General features: G+C 38.1%; 4 protein-coding genes across 8 annotated transcripts in view; 1 reads left to right on the forward strand and 3 right to left on the reverse strand.

Annotated features, from left to right (window-relative positions):
* Positions 1–1,019: 1,019 nt before the first annotated feature.
* LOC128031000 (acyl-CoA-binding domain-containing protein 7) lies at positions 1,020–2,382 on the reverse strand. The gene is made up of 4 exons (XM_052619166.1): positions 2,216–2,382; positions 1,665–1,782; positions 1,505–1,567; positions 1,020–1,325 (listed from the first exon to the last, which is right to left on the reverse strand). Exons 1-4 carry the CDS (start codon positions 2,225–2,227, stop codon positions 1,252–1,254), a joined length of 267 nt encoding a protein of 88 aa, XP_052475126.1. The 5' UTR covers positions 2,228–2,382; the 3' UTR covers positions 1,020–1,251.
* A 707-nt stretch (positions 2,383–3,089) lies between these two features.
* LOC128031109 (ribonuclease P protein subunit p38-like) lies at positions 3,090–4,497 on the forward strand. 3 transcript variants are annotated; one of them, XM_052619343.1, is made up of 2 exons: positions 3,090–3,231; positions 3,363–4,497. In XM_052619343.1, the coding sequence occupies exon 2, from the start codon at positions 3,376–3,378 to the stop codon at positions 4,204–4,206; it is 831 nt and encodes a 276-aa protein (XP_052475303.1). In that variant the 5' UTR covers positions 3,090–3,231; positions 3,363–3,375; the 3' UTR covers positions 4,207–4,497. The 3 variants fall into 3 exon arrangements, with proteins under 3 accessions (XP_052475303.1, XP_052475304.1, XP_052475305.1); XM_052619344.1 differs by having other exon boundaries at positions 3,129–3,231; positions 3,360–4,497; XM_052619345.1 differs by having other exon boundaries at positions 3,158–3,247; positions 3,360–4,497.
* Positions 4,323–9,837, reverse strand: LOC128031108 (glycylpeptide N-tetradecanoyltransferase 2). Its single transcript, XM_052619342.1, has 12 exons — positions 9,670–9,837; positions 8,780–8,897; positions 8,556–8,700; positions 8,235–8,353; positions 8,064–8,155; positions 7,822–7,938; positions 7,546–7,716; positions 7,312–7,420; positions 6,999–7,169; positions 6,727–6,894; positions 6,419–6,556; positions 4,323–5,996 (listed from the first exon to the last, which is right to left on the reverse strand). Exons 1-12 carry the CDS (start codon positions 9,780–9,782, stop codon positions 5,976–5,978), a joined length of 1,482 nt encoding a protein of 493 aa, XP_052475302.1. The 5' UTR covers positions 9,783–9,837; the 3' UTR covers positions 4,323–5,975.
* A 1,513-nt stretch (positions 9,838–11,350) lies between these two features.
* The window catches only part of LOC128030675 (protein FAM171A1), a 38,066-nt gene continuing 24,003 nt past the window's right edge, over positions 11,351–25,413 (reverse strand). For all 3 annotated transcript variants that reach the window (XM_052618486.1, XM_052618488.1, XM_052618487.1), the window contains exons 4-8: positions 21,989–22,147; positions 19,872–20,048; positions 16,271–16,387; positions 15,826–15,940; positions 11,351–15,635 (exon numbers count right to left, since the gene is read on the reverse strand). In XM_052618486.1, coding sequence (XP_052474446.1) covers positions 13,952–15,635; positions 15,826–15,940; positions 16,271–16,387; positions 19,872–20,048; positions 21,989–22,147 — 2,252 coding nt within the window. In that variant the 3' untranslated portion in view covers positions 11,351–13,951. The remainder of the gene's footprint in view (positions 15,636–15,825; positions 15,941–16,270; positions 16,388–19,871; positions 20,049–21,988; positions 22,148–25,413) is intronic.

Raw genomic sequence — 25,413 nt, forward strand, 5'->3', positions numbered from 1 at the left:
TTAGGCTACGTTTATTGCGTCAGTGTTCAACTAAACTAAATTAGTTCAGTGGCAGCATGTCTATTCATATAATATCAGATTACAAATACACTTCGATCTGCACAATCTGTTTGGGTTTACTTCCTCTAGAGACGTGCACTTTCAGTGGAGGTTTCACTCTGGATTTAAAGCAGTAATGCATAATTAAACGACTGAAATCACTTCATCCGACATTTACATTAACACAAAATTCAAAACGTATAAAAACTGGTCATGATGAACAGACATGGCATAACGTTAATATCAACAGAAAGTGACTAACTTCAGAGAGACAAGAGACTGTAGCAATATAGCACCAGAAACGTCTTGATACTTCACTGAAGTCAAAAACAACAACACTGACTCGATCAACGTGGCGAATGAATGAATTAAAGAATTACACTAACACAAAAAGCGCTGTAAGTTTTTAATAAATGTGTGGGATTACAACAAAATCGTTATGTTCAAAAACGTTTTCAAATTTACAGATTCATTCATTCATTGAAATGTCAGGAGTCACGAATGTTATGAAGTTTTTTTTAGGAAAACTCAGTTTCACTTTTTCGATTTTCATGAAAAAGTCAAAATAAGTGATAAATAATTTTGTAAATAGCTACATAAATACTATTTAATACACCAATTGATATGTGTATCTTAAAATACTGTGTTTAACAATGAATGACACCTGTTTGCGTCACTTTTCTGGTAAACTATCTGTTCCTGAGTGCTGATTTTTCCCTGATTTGGCAACGCTGTACAAGCCTTGGCCTTGGCAAAATTTCCACGTCTTGCATTATGCATCTGATTCAAAGAGCTGTTGTGATGACTATGCTTCAGTGAGCACAGGACAAAGGAGCTCTTTGTGTGTAAGGGCACAATTAGGCTACTGGTCCTCAAGTCTGAGGACTCAGCTAATACTAATGAAGCAATAGCCTACATGAAAACGCCATGCAGAATTTAATATTGTGTGAGGATATAGAAAATAAACAGGAGAACCTTACCATGATACTGGACAGCTTTATTCAATTACAAAATTATATGCTTACATCTTTAGGTCTCATCTGATTTGTAATGAGATAGCAGGTGGCATCTCTATGAAGCCAAGTTAATTATCTTTTAGTCTGTTAATCTATATCACATAAAAAGAAGAAGAATAAGAAGAACAAACTAATCTAGCAGCTTTTTCATTATGAAACTTTGATATCTGCTTAAAACTAGGGAGATGTTCCCCCATTACATTCCATACTTCTCAATGGCTTCCTTGGCCAGTGAAATGTAGGCATTCATGGCATCTTCATTTGACATACCTGTCGGAGAAAATAGTCAGGACTATGAATCAAGTCTGTATAATAACTGTAGTATAAATCTAAATACAGTTTACATAACAAATGCAAACAAGTGCAGCGTGTGGTTACTGAGAAAGCATATGTCATACATTTTAACTGCTTGAAAAAAGCAGGATATAAGTTTTTATTCTTCTTCTTACCTTTTCTTGAATTCCATGCCTCCCATTTGGCTTTCCCTTTCAACTCTGTGGTTCCAGGTTTATCTGCACAAAACAGAACATACAGACTTAGAACTATTATATTTACGCGTCAAGCTCATATAGTTTACTAAAAAAGTATATATTGGCCTTTAACAATTACCAGTATCAATGTCCCCAAGGATAGCTTGCTTGTAGAGGCCGTACATATCCAGCAGCTCTTGGTCTGTAGGTCTGGTCTTCACTTTCTTTACATCCTCTGCATATCGCTCAAATTCAGCCTATAGCCATAGACATCATGACTTACTTTTTTCCTGTGATCCTATAACAATATAATCAAGCTCTACACTTCCAGCAAAAGAAATAAAATAAATTCTATTCATCAGAGCGGACCTGTGCTCGTCAGGCCAGTTCGCTGCCTACGCCCCTGACCATTTTGCCCCACAAAAAGCACATTCTTAATAATGAAGCCGACTCTGGATGCGTAATATGCTCATGAGCACACAGAGAATAAAATTTGCGTTTGCGTATACGTCAAAATATAATGCAGTATTATAATAATACTGAGCTTGTAATATTTAAAATCCTTCCAATTTATAATCAGTTTTGGACTTTAAGGAATATACAAATGGTTTGTTATTTATGCATTAGCTGCATCTCAACAAAAGCAAGGAATGTGAAATTAAAAGAGAGTATTGCAGTTAAATAACTTACCTTCAAAGTCATTTTCTTAGGCGAGTACAGTGCGGCTGGGCGCGTTAGCTAGAACGTAGCGTAGCTGCACTGCGGACACCGAGCGGAGTTCCAGTGCCCTGCTGTGGAGCTGAGCGCTGATTGGCTGACAGAGCGTCCGAGGGTGAACTCCAGTGAACTAAGCTTATTCCATTTCTATGGTGAAAACAATTAATTCCCGCACTATGCCTTTAGCGTTCACATGCGGTTTTACGTAACACGAGATACATAAAGCATATGAATGGGAAAATTATTATAATTTACTTTTTTTTTTTTTTTATCATTTATATGATTTTTTTTAGACTGCACCCGCAGACAATTGGTAGACCTATTTCTATTTTCTACTTAGATAAAATAAACATTAAAAAAATCAAACAAAGTAGCTTTTTAAAACCGAAAGTTAGATGTGCTTATTAATGCAGCCCATTATATATTCTTTCTTTGTCTTTACGTATATATATATATATATATATATATATATATATATATATATATATATATATATATATATATATATAATTTTCCAGTAGACTAAACAATGAATGTAAAAATAATAATACAAGTGCTCTTCAATATTAGGAAAAACAAAGAAAAACTAAACAAGAATGCTGGAAAATAAAATCACATCGCTAAAGAAGTCTTAAAATAAACAGCAGTCTCAGGACCACTTATCTATAATAGAGGAATTATTTTTATGCATTTATATTTATTAAGTCTATAATATATATATATAGTGTTTGTCAAGAAACAAAAAACACACAGTTTACTTAAGTAGTTTCTAACTATTTCTAACTAACTAATGACTAAAAAGTTGAAGAGCTCTGGGTGAGTGGTGTGTGAGTCACTAGATGGCAGTGTGTATTTTAAGAACCTTGAACGATTGATTGTGTGACCACAGAAAAAGACCTTCAAAAACAACATGGCTGCGCACGCAGGAATGTGCTCACGACTTGGAAGTTAAAGCGTTTATAACGAGTGATTTCAGATTATTTTATTAGGTTTGTATAACTGCTGGTAATTATACGCATTGGTTCACAGAAAAAAAGCTATATACATTTTTTTTAATGCAATGTTGCATGCCTAATTGAGCTTATTATAATCATTAATGCTGAATTTTGCTTCAAAGTAGGTTTCCAGAAAGAATGTCTACCCCAGCGAAAGGAGCAACGAAGAAAGAAAAAAAGAAGCCTATACCAGTGAAAACTTCACTGAATAGCCCGTACAGCATTAACTGGAGTCCACTGGAAAGAGAACACAAACATTTCATTCTGAACACACTTAAAGTCAAATTATCTGCTGTAGGGCTTCAGAAACAACGTGTCAGTAGGTTTCGCGAGTGGGGAAGCAGAAGGAGGTCACGAAAAAAGTTATCAAAACCCACTGAGGACCAAAAACTAGCTCCTGAACCGGAAGAGAGTGTACAGAGCCCTCCTAAGCCCACTGAGCCGCGCTGGACCAACCCAGCCGTGAGGAAACAGCTGGCCGTCGGCATCAACGAGGTCACCAGAGGCCTGGAGAGGAATGAACTGAGTTTGGTGCTCGTTTGTAACTCGGTCAGGCCAGCACACATGACGTGCCATTTAATTCCTCTGAGTAAAACGAGGTCGGTGCCCGCCTGTCAGGTGCCCAGTCTGAGCGAGAGTGTGGCGGGGCTGCTGGGTCTCAAGTGCGTCCTGGCGCTGGGATTCAAACGCGGAGCCGAGGTGTTCGAGGATGTGGTCCGTGAGATCACACCCTTGGTTCCGCCGCTCAAAGTGGCTTGGATTCCGACGGATTCATCAGCGAAAGACAAGGAAAAGCTGTCCGACACTTTAAAGGGGCAGAAGAGAAAACTAGAAGAAATGTCGGATGAAGCAACTGACGCTTCGCCTTTAATCCTCCAGCCTCTGAAAGTGAAGAAAATCATCCCGAATCCCACGAAAATCAAAAAACCCAAAAAGAAAGTAAAGCAAAAGTGCTTATCAAGTGTTTAACCTGTGCTCGATTAATGCAGGTTACTATATAGTGCGTTAGGACGGATGTGGATTAGTATATTTATATTTTCTCAGGTTAATGTGTTTGGCTTGAAGAGGAAAAAGACCGAGATGAATTATGTTTTGTATTTTGGATGCTTTTATTCAGTCAAATATCCATGCTGGTATACCTTGATGTATATTTTTGACAATCAGATATTTGGGTGGACTGTCATGTTTGACATGGTGCTGGTACTTTTCCCATCAGTTCCAACCTGCAATGGACTTCAATAAAAATACTGTCTTGAGAAAGCTGATCATTTAAAACTACACAATTTGACATAAAAAAACAACCTCTCTGAAATAAGGCAAGTACTTCGGGTGTTCTAACCATAACCCATTAGTTCTTAAACCATACAGATTGAAAAAAAAAAAAAGTTTCATGCTCATTTCATACAGCAAGCCAAGCCTTAGGAAAAACGTACGCAAACTGACATTCGCAAAAGTGCCCTGGACGTTACTGAATGAAACCACCGGTTGAAATGTGGAACTTTGAGAGGAGTACCTTTCTTTTTAAGCATGTCTGGACGTGCGCTTATTTAAAAGCATATAGTAGATTCAGATACATTAAAGCAAACCATGACAAGATAAGCCGTATTAACACAAAATCAGCTTTTGCTATAATAACGTTGTTCACATTTATTTATGCCTCACCAGTGATTGTAACTGAACAGTGAGCAAGCTTTCCTGACTGCATCACAAAATGCATTAGGAGAAATGCACATATCAAACTGACAATGCAGACGATTGTTTAACTCTCCTTGTGCTTAAGTATAGCAAAATTACCAGGGCCTGATCGCAAATGCACCGCTTGAAAGAGCTTATAGTTTGACTGCAGAGAATACTGAAAGAAAAAAGAAAATCAAGAATAAAATGAAACATGTAACTTAAATACAATTCTAAATATCAGAATTGCTTCACTAAAATTATAATAATTTAAAAACACTAAATGGTAAAGAACGAACAGGTGGGGAAAATAAGCTACTTAAGGTGTGACAATCATGTCTTCATGAAACAAAGTAAATTAATTTACATTCAAAATTCTAAATGTTTCTTTTGGACACAAACAACCTAACACACATTATTCTTAAAAATGCACCTCAGAGCAATCTGGCCCTTTTATAAACAAGTTGATGTTGTGCTTCAAAATGCATTACATTCTTCCACACATTTAACCATTTAAGCTCCCCCTCCATCCCCTCGCACAGACAGCAGGAACTCCACACGGTATATATGACTTTAAAGGCAGCTCCATAGAAAAGACTTTGGATTTCGACCCACCGTTCATGTTCCATTGTAAACCTCACAACACGTAATAAATAACTGGCATTAAATGTACAGCTTGCTAATTCACACAAATGTATCAACACTCCTTCATAATACAGAACAAAAAGACAAAAACAATGGGATAAAACATGTTCTGTGAGAGGATACAGAGTGCATGTTAAAGGAAAATAAACAGCACTGCGTGTATGCGTGTGTGTGTGTGTATACAGCTTGTGGATGTGTTTGACCTTGATAAATGTTTCTCACATTCTCGGAGAGAGTCAAAGACAAAGAGAAAGGAGGGGAGACCCGTCGGTAACTGGAACAAGACCTAAGAGAGCTGCACAACATAACTCATTCACTTTGAATGGATGTCAGTTTTTCCTCTTTAAATTGACTACATCCAAGTCAGAGAATTTGAGATGGACCTCTCAGTCAGTCAGCATCCAACATGAAGCAGCCAGTTACTGTAAAACAAGGCCAACCTGGGGAGAATGGAAATGTGAATTAAAACAAACTTTAATATTTTAACTGGTGATGACTGATTATCATCATGTGTTCAACATCCTAATTAAACACCTGAACCAGCTAATCAAGGTCTTCCTAGCCATACTAGAAACTTCCAGGCAAGCGTGTTGAGGTACGTTGGAGTTAAACTTGCACGACACCGGCCCTCCAGGACAGAGTTTGGACACCCCTGCTTTACACCATGTAAATGTTTCTTTAACAAGCATTTAACTATCGAAGCCCATTGATGCTTTAAACGATGCTTTAAATGATTTAATAAAGTAAACAATACAACCAAAAAACATAGACATACATAGATTTGCTTTTGTGGGAAGACTGCATCAAACTTGCATCAAATCTGAGATATTAAAGATACAAAAATAAATAAATTGAATCTTACTTTCTCTGGGTCCATGGGAGGGCATTTCCAGTTGAACAGATAATACTGCAGGTTACCATCGCCAATCCCAAACTTGAGCTTTTCCAAGAAAGTCTTATTGTCCATTAGATCCAGCGCATTGAAAACATCAAAACCTTTCTGATTTCCCGAAACATCCCCCCAAAAAAGGGAAAAGAGGGAATATGAATTACAATACATGAAGACCATAATAAATCAATAGAAATTTGCCATTATTCAACAAATCATTAGTAATAGGCTTGGTTTAAAAAGCTTATTTGTGTTTGTGATGTGCTCTGTACCAGTTATACCTGTTTGGCTAGAATGAGAGCGTCATTCATCAGGTCTATGAGCGGCGTCTCTGTGTGGACATTGTAAAAGGAATAAGCAGCCTTCAGGTTTTTGTGCAGTGGATGATGCATCACTGTGGATGGCAGGGTGTAGAAACTGATGAAGTCCGTTAGCATCCCGCCAGAGCCCTTTCAAGGAAGCACAATAAGTGAATAAGAATATGAAGATAATCTTGATTAAAAAAAATAAAACAAAGATCAGCATGTTTGTAGATGTATGTTGCTATGCGTACCTCGACTACATAAGTGTCAATGATGTTCTCCTGTGGTAGGAACCAGTGCTTCACCTCCTCTTCCCCCATAACAGGCCGCAGCTGGAACTTGTTCAGGTGTTTCTGCAGCAATGCTGTCACCTGCTTCACATCCCCATCTCCCATCGGCCTCAAACCGGGAGTACGAGTGCTCTAATAAAAAATGCAGAACAGAATCACAGAATTACATTTTAAAGGAACCAAAAAGAAAAAAAAAAAGCATATGGGTTTAGAACAAAATAACATTAATTTGTCTTTGAGGAATATTTATTTTTGAAGTGACAGAAAGGCTTACATCAGGTAATCTGTAGAGCTTCATTGTCCGTTGTAGTGTCATATTTCTGCTGAGATGGGAAAACTTAACCTCCACAAGCTTCCTGGGGTTTAGAGAGCGATGCCAGTATCTGTAAAAATACAGATAACAGGTTCAATCTCACCAAAAAGCTTCTAATTAGCATCTAATAACCCACACGAGAGTAATTAACAAAGTGATGATTTAGTGTTGCAGCAATCCAGTTAGATTTAGTACCTGCATGTAGAAACGGGTTTGGGCAGCACTACACCAGCAGTGTATACAGCCTGGAAAATTCCCTCTAAATTGACCCGCCGTGTGATCTCTCGGATTAGTACTGGAGCGACACGCTTTGAGCGCAATTTTTTATGCACGCACAGGAAGTTAATCTCCACCATCCTCTTCAACCTTTGGATGGAAAGAGAATTAGTGCTTTAGTAAGGACTGGAACAATTAACAATTCTCAAAATGTACAAACAGAATTTATAAAAAAAGACGTGGCCTCATACTCACGTGTCATAGATATGGATATCAGCAGGAATGGCACTGATGAACCCAACCAGCTTCTTATTGGACGAGACCCTGACACCACAGTGCCACTGGGACAGCCAACCCGGGGGACGTAGGGCCCTAACAGTGAAAGACGGCAAAATAAAATGTCACATATCTCACCCTGCAGGCGGTGCAATGGACTACATAACAGATATCATCTTAGATGGGCAAAATATAATGCAAACCATCAATCACTCACTTACCATTTCAGAAAGTTAGGAGAATAGTCAAATCTAAACATGTTGTCATCATCCTCAACATAATTTTCATTCAGCAAAGTGTATAACTCCTTAAGCTACAAAAGACAAAAATATATATTTGTATTTCAATGAATAGCAAACACAGTACAGACATTTTGTCACAGATGCACATACCACTTCAGCATTGCTGAGGTCCAGTGTGTCCCACATAAAGCCCTGTGGGAGGGAATATGGCTCTTGTCTGATGTTTTCTTTATCCGGCTCTATTGGCCCATGACATGTCACCACCTCATCTGCAAAGAAACAGAGGAAGCTCTGTATGCTTGTGCTTTCATTCATGATGCTGACATTGTGTTTTCTGAATCGACCACAAGTTGACTGGCTTGAAGAATACAACACTGTTTAAGGATCATTGTAAGATTCTTACTGATGTGCCAAGATGCATACATTTGTACTATTGCAATCGAACACATGCAGAGTTTACGTATGACTTACTGAGTTTGGGCACGGGTTGAGTGTCCCAGAACTGGTACTTGTGCTTAGTGGCCTCATCTATGTTTTTGGCTGGACCTTGACAGGTGGACAGGAGCTCCATAGCTCTCTGAATGTCCTGCAGTTTCTGCATTGGAATGGCAGGGTTCTGGGACAGGAACAGAGGGAAATCAGCCTCTTTCTCTTTTTACCAAAACCTGTTTTATAACAGCACTCAAAGCAGAAACCTTTATCTCCTGAGAATCAGAGGCAGAGTCAGACTTGGCTCCTCCTGAGCTTGGTTTCTCCTTCTTTCTCTTTTGTTTCTTCTTTTTTTTCTTTGCACCAAGATCACCCCCAGGACTCCTTAACAAAACCACAACACCGTTCAAATACTAGATATAAGTTACCTTACTGTCAAAGCACATACCTGTTCATGTGATTCAGTGGCAAGCGTGACAGGTGAAAGTGTCAGTGGATTACAGCTAACGGTATAACAATAGCCTGGAGGGTGACTGCCAGAGGAAGTAAATACCATTAAAACAAGTGTCAATCTCTGCATGGAAGCAGGTCAAATTTATGGGGTTTCCTGAGGGATGTAAGTCTGCCTGACAACAACAGACAATCATTGTCCTCTGTCCTCGAGCTGACAAAGATGCTCGACTGCAATGCTGCTCGCGCGCTCGGCTCATGAAGAGGATCAAACGTGTTTGTATTGTTCAGAGATGAAGACAAACGAATGAAACCAGGTAATCATAGAAATATGAACAACGACTGCAAAACCAAGCCGACTAATAAATATGTTCTGAAATATAGTACAGAAGAGCCTGGAGGACTTGACTGCTGAGTTCATTTAAATCCTTGAACATTAATGTCTAGCTAGGTGCAGCTAAATACGATTCTAACGCTATATAAAGTAAATATCGATACTTATTTAGGCTGTTTTAAAATCCGCTATATAGCCATCAGCCCAATAACTAGTTATTACATTAGCCGACTCGTTTAAAATACACGATTTCTCCTCCTGGTTACCTGGTTGCTAAGCTAACCGCTTGTTTACATCTCTGGAGCAGTCAAACGGCGACGGGATGCCGCGGTTAATCCTCGCGCAAACAGCAGCTCTTTCGCGCCTGCTCACCCCTGCATGTGCTCGTTTTCCTCCTCGTTGTCTCCGTCGATGCCGCAGGTGTCCTGGTCGTCCAGCTCGAGGCTCTGCTGGCTGGCCGCGGACTCGCTGTCCTCCGCCATCATGAATGAATCTGCTGCAAATCCTCACGACAAAACCACTCAATGAAAACCACGGAAAACAGCACCGTCTACCGATTATTGCCCCTAATAGCCCTCGAGACTGTAAATGGAGATACAGACCAACGTGAAAATGTAATATATATATATATATATATATATATATATATATATATATACATAAATGCAAATAATGCAAATGATTTATAAACTTTATAAATTATTATACATTTTTTTTTTATTAACATTGCATTGTTTAATTGTAAAATTATATGATAAAAATGTTGCTTAAGATGTAGTCTGGTTTATCCTAACCCAAAGTAAACTTTGACACAATGTGTAATATCACAATTTGAGAAATGTATTTGTTCACAATGTAGCCTAATGTATTTTTCTACAAAAACAAACAAAAAAATTAAATGCAATAGCTAAGTAAAACCACAATTTGTAATCAAAATATAAAGTAATAAAATACACTATTTGAAAACTGTGTGCTGTAAATAAGAAAAGGAATATGGTAGTTAACTCAGCAGTAGCGATGGTAAAATACAAATAGTAGCAGCTGTTTTGATATGAGAAGTGCATTGACTGTGTTGTTTAACAACTTGTGGGTAGAAGCTGCTCCATAATCAGTTGGTTTTTGCCTTGAAGCTTTTCAAGAGTTTCCCAGATGATAAAGGGAGAACAGACGATGTTTGTTTCAAGACATATTCCAATTAGCTCATTCTGTACTGTGTGATGTTAAACTCTTCTCATGGTCCTGGATTAGTGTAAGATTCTGTCAAACCTTGATTCATAGCCCTAAAAGTGTAGAATAAATTGAGTATCTTTTAGTGTATGTTGAGCTTTGTTATAAACATCCTTAACTCTAATCACTCTATAATCCTTCAATGCTTTTTACTTAATTTAAATATTAAATAATATGACTGGTTACTGAAGGTTAAGTAATTTTTATACCATATTTAATGCCATAGTCATTGTTATAAACATCCTTAACTCTAATCACTCTATAATCCTTCAATGCTTTTTACTTCATTTAAATATTAAATAATATGACTGGTTACTGAAGGTTAAGTAATTTTTATACCATATTTAATGCCATAGTCAGTCCGAGATCTATCACATCTGATCCTGATAATTCTTGCGTTTATGATTTGCATTGGGTATGTTAAAAAATAACTAGTCTTGATCAGTTTTTTTTTTGGCTTTATTGGATAATAGGCCTGAATTATAATACAAGCAACCAGTCCAGACATTCAAAGTAGATTGCTGAAGAGCTGAATGACAAGGTTTCTTACAAAGTGGTTACCCTGGCAACAAGTCAGACTTTCAACAGCTTTCAAATAATGATACATCACTTTCAGTCCTACATCAGTACACACACACACGCTGCATAGTAAGTCTACTGCATACACACAGCTACAACAAGCAACATACGAGCATAAAGAACTGGGTGAATGAATATGTACATACATACAAACAAGGCAAAATAATAGACCAGATTCATAAGATGCACTGAATACACAGGAGGTTTCAAAAGTCTGAGACTACCATGATTGAAAAACATGTTTATGTATATATATATAAAAAAAGATGCTATTTTTCTATGACAAATACTTTTGGTAATGAAAAAAAAAATGCTACGTCCTATTTTTGCTTCAATGACATCAGCACTTGAGTTGCATAAATATGTCAAAAACAATTGTTTCAAGCATCAGAATCTTAAAAGGGTTCAAATAGATTCTAAATCCCAAATTTTCAGTGTGGTGTCAGATGTTTGGAGCCCACTGTATATCCAGATACAACAATTAAAACACTCATACACATACAATGAGATCAAAGGAGGGTGTAATGCCACATGGAGTCAATATATTGTGAAATACATCAAAATATGACACAAAATGATAGTAGTGAAGAGGAAAAGTAAATCTAAAAATGAATATAAATTAGCATTAGAAAGGCACTTTAGACCAAAAAAAAAAAACAGTTTGGGAAAGAAAAGCTGGTTGCTGTTTATGTGAGTGAGTGCGGCTGCATCCAGTCCTAGTCTCAATGTGGTTTACTTCACTCACAGGCTAAGGCAAGTTCAAACCAAAATAATAACGAAACAACAAAATAAAATACAATGGTTAAAATAAAAAACGAGGCATATAAAGCTACATTATCCTTCAGTTTACAATGCATAGTGTCTTTTTTCTTTAACAGGTGGGTCTGCTGCTTTGAAGCTGACCACTGATGTTGGCAAAAGTCTTACTGTAATCCTAAGGTTGAAGAAACGCACATTTGAAAACCTGTGCTCAACACCAAAGTGACTGATTAACAAGAACAAATGGTGCATTCATCGTACCAATACAACTGAAAACGGGTGAGATTTAGACTGTTGATCCCATTATAGTGGTTTTATGTGTTTTATAACCAATCAATATGAGGAAGACATTCCTTTAGTTATCCCATAAAATGTTCAAAAATAAGTGCTGGGAAACACTTAGTGGTATAGTTGCAGTGTACACGTGTTGCCACTAGATGTCATATTGCTTAAAAACAGCAGCATCTTATAAAGCTTAAACAACATTTCACCTTCAATACAATGGCTTGCAATATTTTTGCTCAAAGTGTATGTCAGCAAAGCCATAGCAGATGTGCATTAGATTGGTATTTAATGGCATTTTTTTTTTTAATTGTCTTGAAAACTTCAGAGCTGCTCCAATATTAATTTGTGCTATGGCTTTCTTGGCTTTCATTGCCACAGGCAAACAGCCACGCACAGACCTGCGCTCATAAGGCAACTCCATTCTATAGTCCAGCTAGAGACCATGAGGGAAGCACTTAAAGGGATAGTTCACCCAAAAATGAAAGCTTGACGTTTGTCTGCTTACCTGGATCCAAGATTTAGGGGACTTTGTTTCTTCAGTAGAATACAAACCAAGATTTTTTTGCAATCTATCACTTTTATAATATAAGTGGATGGGAATCACGGCTAAAACATACAATAAAACAACAAAAACATACACAAACAAAATCTAATTAAAACCTGTGGCTCGTGACGATACATTGATGTGTAAAGACACAAACCGATCGGTCTGTGCAAGAAACTGAACAGTCTTTACATCGTTTTTGCACCTCTGATTCACACAATGTCTGAACTGTTAGAACTCTCCTGAGCACGTCCTCCTGTGCGTGTTCTCAAGAAGATGTGTGAGGAGAGGAGGCTTCTTCTTCTTGCTTTATGATGGATTGCAGACTTATAAGTGCATTACCGCCACCTATCTCTCAAATGGACCCCTGGCACTCTATCTAATCTCTATTAGGAGTGTCAATGGTCCATTTAAGAGATAGGCGGCGGTAATGCATTTTTACTTGCACTTTAATAAGTCTGTGATCCACCATAAAGCAAGAAGAAGATGCCTCACTTGCCTACTGCTGAGCAAGCACATAGGAGGACTCGCTCAGGAGAGTTCTAACAGTTAGGACATTCCTTGAATCAGAGGTAAAAAAAAAACGATATAAATATTGTTCATCTTGCAAAGACCGATCATCAGGAGGTTTAATAAGGGTTTAAATGCGATTTTCAGTTCTCTGACAAGCTATGCAAAATTGCGTTTGTAATCGCAAACGATATAATTGCAGGATTATGAAATCGACGAAATCTTTCGCGATAATGACAGCTGTTTGTGTATCCTCTCAGTGAACTATGGATCTGTGTAGTAAATGCTACTCAGTCTGAGAGCACACAAAAATACCACATTTAATAACGTTTTAACTTTAAATTCACTTTATAACATCAGACAAGTGTTTAAAAGTCACCTACATCGTGGATGTCCTGGGGGTAAGCAGACGAACATCAAATTTTCATTTTTGGTTGAACTATCCCTTTAAAGGGACAGTTCACCTAAAAATGAGTCTTCTTCTGTCAGCATTTACTCACCCACATGGCATTCCACACCTGTATGACGTCTTTTATATTCTCCAAGAGAAAGTACAATATTTTGAAGAATGATTCAACTGTTTGGTCCATACAATGAGAGTCAATGGGATCCAATTCTTGTTTTTGACTGTAAGGACAAAAAGACATTTTCAATTGTGTCCACAGAAGAAAGCCATACAGGTATGGAACGAGATGAGTAAATGATAACAGAATTTTATTTGTTTTGAAGAACTATCCTTTTGAAAGACTGCTATTTTAAGTTAAAGGCCAGTAGTGGTCGCTCCTCTCGTTTTTGCCATGGACTCTTCTTGTTCTCGTCTTCACCACTACCATCATCAGGGACAACCAAGTTATCTGGCCGGCTACTGTTCATGTGCATTTCAGTCTCCTCAGTCCTGAAAACATCACTCTCTGTCCCCGTCTCCTCCACCATTTCAACCACAGGCTCAGGGAGAGGAGGCGGTGAAGGAAGCTCAGGTAGAGGCGACGGGGGAGACAAAGTCCCTTCGTCTTCCTCTTCCCTTTCGGTATCCTGTAATAACCCACCTAGAGAGTGTTCTTCAGGGCTGCAGACTGGTGTTGGGCTACCGCTGTGCTCTGCATTTGCATTTGAGTCCTCTACAATCACTAGTGGTGTATATCCGACCACAGGCACTGCAGACTGAGCCTCAACTTCAGTTTTACCCCTGACTTTTTTACGAAAACGTCGGCCCGGTGTGATGTCACTCATATCCACCCCAGAGTCCAGACTGGCGTCGTTGCTTCCGACACAACTGCTGTTGCATCCTGCCCTCTGCAGGTCGATGTACGAATGGCGGATGTGGGCATTGGAGCGGCCATCCAGTGACACAAACCAAGCTCTGGGATGCGGGAGCGGCTTTCCTCCCCTGAGCTCCATCAAAGTCTTTTCGGCCAGAAGCTGATCTTCTCCGTTCATCTGCACCACATCCAGGCTTGTTTGACTGAGTGAGTTTGGGATGGAGAGATCAGCAGAAAGAGCGGCCGTCTGCAACGTCCACTCCTCAACTCTTCCACCTCGGTCGTCCCCTGTCCCTTGCGTCCCCGCTTCCTGCTCTCCTTTGCCCCATGGTTGCAGGACTTGGCCTTGGGGTTGATGGCATGCACTGAGTTCCGCCTGAATGGTTTCCAATTCACTCTGTTCATCTGACTGCAAAAGAAGCGCTTGGCCTGACAGAGGGTGTATCCCTGGAAGTCGCATGTAGTGGGCAGGGATGACGAGGGTGGGACGAGCCTTGCGGTAGATCTCTTCACCTTGGTTGACTTGCAATTCGGAGGTGCAGCAGAGCAGGGCTCCAGGTCGGGGAAGCGGGGCAGGACGCTCCAGATGGTCTACTGAGCGGGACAGCATGTAGTCGGCTGGCCGCCGCTCGATTCCTTGCTCCCGCTCTGGGGATCCGGCAGGACTTGTGGATGTGGGTGAAACAGGAGAGAGATGGTTATCACGCAAGCCTGATTTACTCTCAGAAGAGAGTCGTCCTGCAGAGGTGGTGTGAAGCAATGGGCGGGGGGACGAGGACGAGATGGACATGTGGAGGGGATGGACCGATGAAGTCACGATAGAAGTATAGCTCCGCCGGTACTCTGCACATCCCGCCGGTGAATCATAACCCTCGGAAGGATTGTTTGAACAAACCGATCTGAGCGGAAATCTCTCTACTGAGTGTTTGTAGTGATTAGGTCCTCGGCTATGGAGCTCGCCCTTTGAAGCTGCAAGCTCATTGGTGGAGGAATCGTAGGGGGTGGGTTTGAGCATAGGCGTGTGCATGTCTGGCTCTGCCCCATTGTGGTCTAGGTGAGGCTCACTGATGAGGTTCAGGTGTGACATGGAAGTAGCCTGGTCTCGTTTAGAGGCATCTAAAGCTGAGGATAGAGTGAACTTCCTGTGGGCAGGGCGCAAGCGGGCACACTTCCTCCTGAAATCACAGAAACATGCTCTCATAAATACTTGGGTATTTGCATATATATTGCATATATATGCAATTTATTTCTCTTAACACATCAAATGATGCATTTGTTTATATGTTACTATAAGTTACATTTTAGCAGTAAATGCACACTGTTTTTAAAAGACTTTATGCTTCTTCGGACAAAAAAAAGACACGCCTGCAATAGTAGAGCAGCAGACAGAGCAGGAGGAGCAGTATCAGTGCCATGCCTCCTAGTATGGCCAGCAGGAAGACTGTGTGATAAGTGCTAATGTCCTTCGCCACCACTGGACCTACAACAAAACATACATACTTGGTGTTCAGCATACAGGAATCCATCCATCCTATTCACATTTCCACTGTCCTCCATTAAACATTATTTTCATGCCAAACTGAAATCCACCCACATAATGACATTGTTCTCTCAGCTGGTGGATATGAAATAGCACAGCGAATGTGCAAACAAATACCGAATTCAATAAATTAGTCTGCCACAAAGCACTTGTATGTTTGCCCATTGGGCTCCTCTCTCCATTAATGGCCATATAAAAGGGTCAAAGAATGCAGAGTCATCTAAACAATATTGAAAAATAGAAAAATGTCCATAAATGCATGAGTGCTACCTGTGTTTATGGGAGACATGGCTGCAACCCAATAGCCAAGCTGAGGAGCAATATATGTTAGAGTTAACTGCTTCCCCTCTCTCTGGACGTATCCCAGACTGCTCTTCAACCAGGCCCCTGCATAGACACACAAAATGCACATATAAAACATATTGAATGTAAAATATTTCATTTTATATTTCTATAATAAATATTTTTCATATGATTCAACAACTAAAGTACAACAAAATACAGGCATTTAATTAATCACAAAGGCAATATAACCCTCAATCCTTAGGACATCTGCGGTCAGCAGCTGATTTGAGTCGTGAGTGATTTGAGTTGTGACCAGGCAGTGCAGATAACACTCAAAACACTTACACCGTCTTGTCATCCTATCAGGTTTCTCTATCGATTATGTAGAGTGCATTCATTAGACGTTCTACTGCATTATTCTGCCTATAGATGCTTTCCCAATTGTTTATGAGATCCGATGGGGATTAAAGCTATGCCAACACAAACCGCAGGAAGTGCTTCTATCAGGATCTGAATCTGGGTCATCATGCATCCATGATTCAAATTCAAGTATTTGCATATTTCCAAGAGTCTTAACTGCATTCACTCGGTGAAAGGAATGCACATGTTGAATTTACCAAGCGGATATGTAAATTGGTACACATTTGAGGATGGGGTCATATGTTGCCACTTGGTGGCAGTGTATGTTGATGGAAGGATTATGGAGGACTATATAATGAAGACCGAAGAAATAAAAGAATAACTAATTTAGGTAAGAAAGAACAATATAATGTTTGTCTACTGTAGTGTAGAAAACCATAATGAGAGGGAATTCATCATTTCTTGGTGCAAGGCTGTAAGTATTTTTGCTTTTTCTCCATAAGCACCAGAGCTTTTATTGATCTGATCTGTACCAGATAAGCAAACACTGCATTGGTGACACAGTTCACAGTGTTCTGAGCAAAATGCCAAATGTGCGCATACAGAAAAGAGAGGCTAAAGAATGATTCAGCATTGTTTACACACAATTCTCTCCAGCCACACGTGACTGTTTAGGCACAGGAATATCACTAGACATTTTCCCACACTCTTAACAATAGTCAATGGCAAAACCTCTATAATATATAAAGAAAGTTTAGCTTGAACTGCTTTGTGCTCAACATTACACAAGGTGTCTGCCAGTTGACATTTCAGTGTATTTACACTAATGAACTACCTTTGACTCAGTATCCATTGCATTGAGTTAACCGCAAAACATCCGGCATAGAGTAGATCATCACTATATAGCATTATATTTGCATACATTTATAGATTTAATTTAGCATACACTATTGTTTAAAAATGCCATTATTGTTTTTAATGTTTGAATGGAGTCTCTAATGTTCAGTAAGGCTGCATTTATACAGTAAAAACAGAAATATTGTGAAATATTATTACAATTCTGTATAACCGTTTCCTGTTTTAACGCATTTATTATGTAATTTATTCCTGTGATGGGAATGATGAATTTTACAGCACATAGATACATTTTTACATATTTTACACGTACGAGTGTGTGTATATGTATATTTAGGTGTGCACACACTCACACAAACAATTATTACATTGGAGTCAGAGACACAGTGAGCATAATGCCTTAAATGTGAGCATTTAAAAGAAGCACGAACAGACACAAATATGGAACCAGGTGACTTTGTTTGTTTATTATGCTGCAGAGCCTGACCAGTTTTCATTGTAGTGCTCCAATTATTAAAAAAAACTGGGAGGAACAGTGTAATTAAATGCTGCATGATACCAGGGGCTTTTCAGTCTAGTCTTTATCCCCGTATCACTGCAGACAACAAAGCAGCTTACATCTCTGTGCCCTAAGAGAGGAAATCGAGTTAGTGCCAGCCACTGTTTTCAACCTCATTCTCTGCTCTGTTTGTGAGCGGCTGCTAGGAGACAACAGTGATAACAGAGCAGTCCAGAGAAGAGGCCTGAAGTTATGAATTCTGAAAGGGTTTTCTCTTAGTACTTCATCCTACATTCTGTCTCTCTCCTGTCCCTCTTCGCAATCTGATATAGATTCAGACATAGTCATTCACTGCATGCTAATTTCCTGTTTTTACTTTTAGAGAACCATTTCATCATTTCATGCTCACTTAATCCCTAATAATTTAATAGCACTGCTAAATGTAATTTTTAGCAAATCTCAAAATAAAATAAAACATTTTCATACTACACCTTATGTTGTGAGGCTTCAATAAACTTTTAGCATTAAAAAATGAATAGACTTTTTTTCAGACACAATATAAATAATATTAATTTTATTATCAAACGTTTATTGGTTAATAGTTATCAGCAATAATATGAAATCAATCATCAGCTTATTGGTTGGCAGAACAGACATTCAAAACACAACATATCAGAGATTACAGTGTGGAAGAACTCACTGAAGATCCTCTGTGCACTTATTTTGATCCATCATCACTGCCCATTTTCCTGCCTCTCACACACAACAGTGGATTCTTCCATCCTGCTGCAGGAATGTGAGTGTGAGCGTGCTGAAGTGAATCTTAGGCTTCTGCGGCAAAGCCTCCAGATTTGTTGAACGCATCATAAATTACACCAGCGGTCAACAGTCAGTGTTATCCGCAGGAAACCCTCTGCTTTAAAGCCACAGACATGTACAGATTAAATGTTTATTTTCATGATACTTTTTTTAAATTCTGTGTATGTTCTTCTTTCAAATCAAAGCATAAATACACGTAGCTAGGGTTGGGTACCGAAACCCGGTGCCATATACCTATAGAACCGGTATGCACCGAACCGAATAAGAACGCAGATTTCAGTGCCTCTTAAATGCCTGAGCGATCAATTGAAATATTTGTCCTGGATTTCAGAAGTTTACATGAGAAAGCACGGGCGTTGCTAGGCTTTTTAAATGGGGCTTTACAAAAGGCCACGAGGGAGCAGTCGGTTTCTAATCTACTGTAAAGTTTTCGCTTTTCAGTGTAATTTACTAAAAGACTCCAGGTGTCATCCACAACTAATGTAAAGCAACTTGGTTGATAAATAAAATCCACAGATGTTCATTAATGTAAAATTTTTAAAGCTATACATTTGTGATTTATCTTTTAAAAATTCAAAGCCTTCTGGCACAAGATCCTGTGTATTTCATCTCAGTCTGGGATTAGAAATGAAAGCCACAGGGTGAAAACCCCTTGTGACTTGGATTTGATTTGAAAGAGATTTATTTTGTTCGTTCATTATTGAGATTATTTGATTGAGTATTTGCATACTGAACAATTTCCCTTTCATCATATAAATCTGTATAATCTCACAAAAAAAAAAAAAACAGCAACTTTAACAGGATGTCTCTTTATTTGGCTAGGTAAGTCTTTTTATGGTGATCCTAGTTTAAAAGCAAAGAAAATCTCTCTTATTTTTTCAGAATCTGTATGTGTAAGAGAGTTGGGCAATTGGTCCAAATTCAGTTTCTGAGTTTTTGATCTGAGGAACATTTTTCCATCAAAATTCCTTCAGAAAGATTGAAAAACAGTCATTGGGGACATCATTCCTACCCAGCTCAGGTTTGATGAATGAATGTGTGTTATAAACTCACCCAGTTTAGGGTCAAATCTCCAGGCGGGGATGTGATCATTCTCTTTCAAGCCACTGTTTGCAGGAAGAGGGATGCTCACACTGATTGGCTCGCTAACATGAAGCTCCGCCCCATCGCTTCCCAAAAGATGGACACTTATAGCAGCTACAGGAGTCAACTCGAACTTCCAATCACTGCCTATGAGAAGGAAAAAAAATAAACAGAGTATGCACACACAAGGTGATAAAAAAAGACAAATAAATAATATATTATAGACACTAGTGTCAAACAGTTTATTTTTTGGGGGGGGGGGGGGGGGGGTAAAATTTCTCAGCTGCCGTTTCTACAATCTTCAGTCACATCATTCTTCAGAACATTTATTTTTACTTCTGTATGGGAAACTATTTTAATACATTGTTGGATTCACACTTGATGTTACTTGGTGACCTTTGTTAAATATTGATAATGGAGGCATCTAAAACAGTATCAGACATAAATAAGCTGTCCCTTATAAGTTTCGTTAATTTTGAAATTGCACCATAAATCATCATTATGGGTGACAGAACGTGTTCTGTAATGGTTTAACAATTATTTATTCAGAGCTGAAGAACTTTTTCTTTAAAAAGCTGTTAATTTGAAGGCAGTATTGATCAATTTAGAGTGAAAATAACTTTACGATTCCAATAAAAAAAAAGTAGTTTTCCCAATTTTTTCTCATTATAACACTTTTAATGCAAATTAAATATTTGCCTCAATACCTCAACCTCACAATCACTTAATTATACAGACCCACAGACAAAACATCATAACATTACATATCATGTAAATGCACGGCTGTTGATTTTTAAAAGTAATGCCTACTAAGATTATGTGTCATGTCCAGTGTTGGGTGTAACGCGTTACAAAGTAACGCGTTACTGTAATAATATTACTTTTTTCAGTAACTAGTAGTGTAAGGCATTACTCGTCTGAAAATGGTAATATTATTACAGTTTTCCCAAGCTAGTTACTTGCGTTACATTTGCCAGTAGCACCTTCATCACACACAAGGCACACAACACAGAGAACAGAAGGGAAGGGAAGGAGGGCGTGAATGGAACAGTGATTGGTCTGGGTTTGGCACGAGGTATCATTTACCATCACTGATTGGTCGACAGCCGGCAGCAGAGCGGCACGCTCAGACAGATGGGGAAAAATGGAAGCGTCAACAACGGCAAGCTCTTTTTCAGAGGAAGGTTCCCATCAACAGAAAGCTAGTTTCGACGGGTGGAGATTCAGTAATTATTTTGTAGGAGTGCTCCGATCACGATCGGCCGCTCGTTAATGCGCATCTCAGTAAAGCCGGTTCTCTAAAGCGGTTTATTCCATCAGGTGCGTGAACCATATGTTCATACAACCGTGCCAATAAACGCTGAAAATGAACGTGGATTTGCGCATCTTCTCAGTTAATAACGGCTCTGTGTAGTAACAGCTGCTCTATGTGAAATCACGCACCTGATGGAATTAACCGCTGATTAGAGAACAGGTGTACTGACGAGCAGTAATATAAGTGAGTTGTGTAAACAGTGATTTATGTGACTTCAATTATTTCTAATTAAACTGAAATCGAAAAGTAAAAAGTATTTTTTGGAAAAACCACATCCTGGTGTTAGTCTTCATATGCTGCTGAATAGTGTTAACACGGATATAGAAAAATAAGGAGTGCAAGAGATTGATTCCTAATGTCAGTTTATTTTTAATTAATACTACAGTAGTTCGGTTCCCTTTACATCTTTAACTACCCGTTAATTTATCAATTGAATGGGTGACCTATCCTCATTAATAGAGCAAACATTTGCCCCCCCCTGAGAGAATTGGCAGGAGCCGCCACTGATAAAGACCCTAAAGAACACTCCTCCTTTGTATGTTCTCCCTCCATCTGATGCATCTCAGGCAATTATAGAGTAATTAAGAAAAAAAGATGTAACTAGTAATATAACTAGTAATATAACTAGTTACTTTCTCCAGGGAGTAATAAAGTAAAGTAAGGCATTACTATTTTTGAGAGTAATATGTAATATGTAATATATTACTTTTTTGAGTAACTAGCCCCAACACTGGTCATGTCATCCCTAGTCCTCAGCTCTCTTGTGTGTTACCTGTGTAATTGGGATGAAGTCCCTGAAGGTAAGGGAAGTACTGTGTGTCTTGTGTTGAACTGCTCACAGTTAAGAAGGCGGTCAGGTTGGTGTAGGTTGCATTAGAAGGAAGACTCAATGCTCTTCTCTGGAACTGAACCCATGGCTGCAGCTTTGAACCTACAGATGTAAACCATACACATACACAACAACAAAAAAAAAAGATAATTAACAAGGTTAATGATTTGCCATCCATGACATAACCCATGCAGCTCCATTCTTTCATCTCTTTCCCTCTCCTTCCAAACGGAAAAATCAGCAGCTGATGTAGTGCTGGTATTGCAGCGTGCGTCTCTTGAGAGAGATGATGTCATTATATTTCCATTGTGGCAGATCTCACATACCATAGACATGAGACTATGCTATAGCCCACATGGTCCTTAGTACCCCACTAAACTAAGATAAAGACCCTCAGTGCTAGGGGTGCATAATACACTACACAGTTCTAATAGTTTGTGATCAGGAAAATAGTTTATGGTTAAATTTTTTTATTAAATTAAATTAATGTGTTTATAGGTTGTAAAATGTTATTAAAAGCTGTGATGGAAAAGCTGAATCACAGGTGCTTAAGAAACATTTCTCATCGTTATCCAGGTTTAATATTTTTTGGTAATGGTTAAGGAAATTTTTTTTCCAATACTCTTTGATGAATAGAAATATAAAAGTTATAATAAAAAGTTAAAACAGAAAAAACATTATTATTATACTTTTGCAACATAATACATGCTTTACAGTAACAATATAATGCATCCTTTCTGAATAAAAAAAGTTATTTCTTAAAAAAAAAAAAGATACTATAAAAAAAATACAAAATTTTTTTTTTTTAAATACTATAAGCTGATACTAGATTTGTAAACATTTATACAATAACAGCTCATACTGATATTCAATTTTGCAGTATCTCATTAAGTTTCCCTTTGCTGCCATGTAACACTCAAAGCTGCAATCATTTAGTAACAACATTAAATGTAATCTTCAGCAAATCTCAAAATGAATATCTATAATATTCATATTTCATACAATATAATATTATGATTACAAAATTTACTTGTGGCATTTAAAACAATAGATTTTAGTGTTTAGTGCTTAATTTTTCATTTATTTAATGCTATAGAGTAGACTTTTATTACCGGCCATTTATCTGTTATTGACCACCATGAAAAACCTTACTGGGGTTTCTGTGGTGATTGAATGTTTTTAGGGGACGGGATTGGGGCGACGCTCTGAGTGAGAGTGCAGTGTTAGTGTTCCCCTGAGACCCATAAACATGTTTCTCTCCTGACATATCACACACACCCAGGGACAGGTCAGAAAAAGAAAGAGGTTGCTAGGAGGAAGAGTAAAGCAAAACAGTGCAAGAAAAGAGCACATGTGGGTAACAGGGACACAGGAAAAGGAGGAATGTGAAAGATTGGTTTGAAAAGCAAATTCTTCTCATTCTTGCTTTTTGTGTGTGTGTGTGTGTGTGTGTGTGTGCACGAGTGTGTATAAAGCCTCTCATTTCACTGTGGTATCAGACGCACACAGAAAGCTTTAATTAGCATGAAGTCTCATGAGCCACGTGGACAACAGGACAGAATGATAGAAAGTATTATATTAGATAGTATATATTATACTCCGTGCAAAGATATGTAATAAGTGTCTTACATTTTTGACACAATATTTTCAGTATGGACTGCTTCGCTCTATTTTGCCTCTGATCAACACTGGTGTTTCGTTTCTGAATGATTCAACATGTCAAATCATACAGACAGCTTTTAAATTCGAAACTGCATTCTAGTATATATATACCTTACCATACCTTTCTATGGCATGAATAGCAGGAGCAGTACACTTATACATGGTTCTGAAAACAGCAAGTCACTTGCTTCATTCCTGAATGAATGTTTTGAACTAATCGGGCGAATGAGTGAATCAATGGATCACTCATTAAAATAGTGATTTGGTGGTTTTAAATGAATATTAAAAAAAATATCATTTCGCAGTTCTATATTCAGTATATGGTGAGATTATTTATTTAAGATTATTTATGCAATTCTAACTGCAGTGTACATGCATTTGTTTAATCTCTAAGTAGAATTTAATAACCTGTGTAAATACATCTACAGTAAATGCTACTTTAAATGCAACTTGTGTTACACTTCTTCAGTTAAAATATAGATTTTGTTGATATTGAATGATGGCCAACCTTCCAGTCTTCAGTGTCACATGATCCTTCAGAAATCATTCTGAAATGCTGATTTGGTGCTCAAGAAACATTTCTTGTTATTGTCAATGCATTACTATCAATAAAACATATTGATATTTTGAAACAGATTTTTTTCATTACTTCAATTAATTTAATGAATCTGTGCTGAATAAAAGTATTACAAAAAAATGTTTCTGGCCCCAGGTTTTTGAACAGTAGTGACTATTAGTAGTGATATATTTATTTATTTCATATATAAAAATCACACTTGGTTTAAAACTCTTATCTAAAAAGTGTTCCCTAAAATACAGATTAAAGATTTTTTTTTCTTTACATAGAATAATAAAGTGACAATACATGAACATGATGTTAAATGGAATTTTTTAAATGTTATGACTTCAAACATGCTGACCTGTACAAACAAACATGCGCGCATGCACGCATGCACACACACACACACACACACACACACACACACACACGACACTAGGGATTTGTTTGGCCGTTGACTCCAGACACACCCTCACTCTCTCTTATATTACAGGTGGTTCATTAACACGCTCTTTTCAATCCCCAGTGAAGCAGTGTGTGTTGTCATGTGTTAATAATAAAAGTACATCCACATTAAAGATTCATTACAGAGTTAAATTACAGAGCACATCAAATCACAAATAACTTTAACCCATGTTTTTCTATTTCTTGCAGGACATAAACGCAAATAAAATTAAAAAGAAACCAAAACAAATTAATTACATATTAAACCAATATTTTTGAGGCTGTCTTTTTGCATCTTTGAGGGAGCAACATTCAAAGTGATTTGTTAAAGTGAAAAATATAACTGAGTTAGGTTCACAATGTCAAGACTGTTCAAACACACACACACACACACACACACACACACACACACTCACACGTTTGTTTTTGTGAAAAGTGGGGACATCACATAGGCATAATGGTTTTTATATTGTAGAAACTTTATATTCTATGGCCCTTCACCAACCCTACACCTAAACCTAAAACTCACAGGAAACTTTGTAAAAAAAAATTTCCAACTCATTCTGTATGATTTATAAGTGTTTTGAAAAATGGGACATGGGTTATGTTCTCATAAGTCGCCCTCTCCTTGAAATACCTGTGTCATACCCATGTCATTATACAGTTGAGTCCTGATATGTCTCTCTCACACACACACACACAC

Source organism: Carassius gibelio, chromosome A16, assembly GCF_023724105.1.
Source record: "Carassius gibelio isolate Cgi1373 ecotype wild population from Czech Republic chromosome A16, carGib1.2-hapl.c, whole genome shotgun sequence".
NCBI classification, from domain to species: Eukaryota; Metazoa; Chordata; class Actinopteri; order Cypriniformes; family Cyprinidae; genus Carassius; species Carassius gibelio.

What these genes read in the sequence shown, in the direction of transcription:
- LOC128031108 (XM_052619342.1), bottom strand. Translation starts at nt 9,782, where the DNA reads ATGATGGCGGAGGACAGCGAGTCCGCGGCCAGCCAGCAGAGCCTCGAG. An exon ending in GAAAACGAGCACATGCAGGG is followed by an intron (nt 8,898 to 9,669) that starts GTGAGCAGGCGC and finishes GGTTTTGTTAAG; the next exon opens with GAGTCCTGGGGGTGATCTTG. An exon ending in TCAACCCGTGCCCAAACTCA is followed by an intron (nt 8,354 to 8,555) that starts GTAAGTCATACG and finishes GTTTCTTTGCAG; the next exon opens with ATGAGGTGGTGACATGTCAT.
- LOC128031000 (XM_052619166.1), bottom strand. An exon ending in CCTTGGGGACATTGATACTG is followed by an intron (nt 1,568 to 1,664) that starts GTAATTGTTAAA and finishes TGTTTTGTGCAG; the next exon opens with ATAAACCTGGAACCACAGAG. An exon ending in GGCATGGAATTCAAGAAAAG is followed by an intron (nt 1,326 to 1,504) that starts GTAAGAAGAAGA and finishes TTTCTCCGACAG; the next exon opens with GTATGTCAAATGAAGATGCC.
- LOC128031109 (XM_052619343.1), top strand. Translation starts at nt 3,376, where the DNA reads ATGTCTACCCCAGCGAAAGGAGCAACGAAGAAAGAAAAAAAGAAGCCT.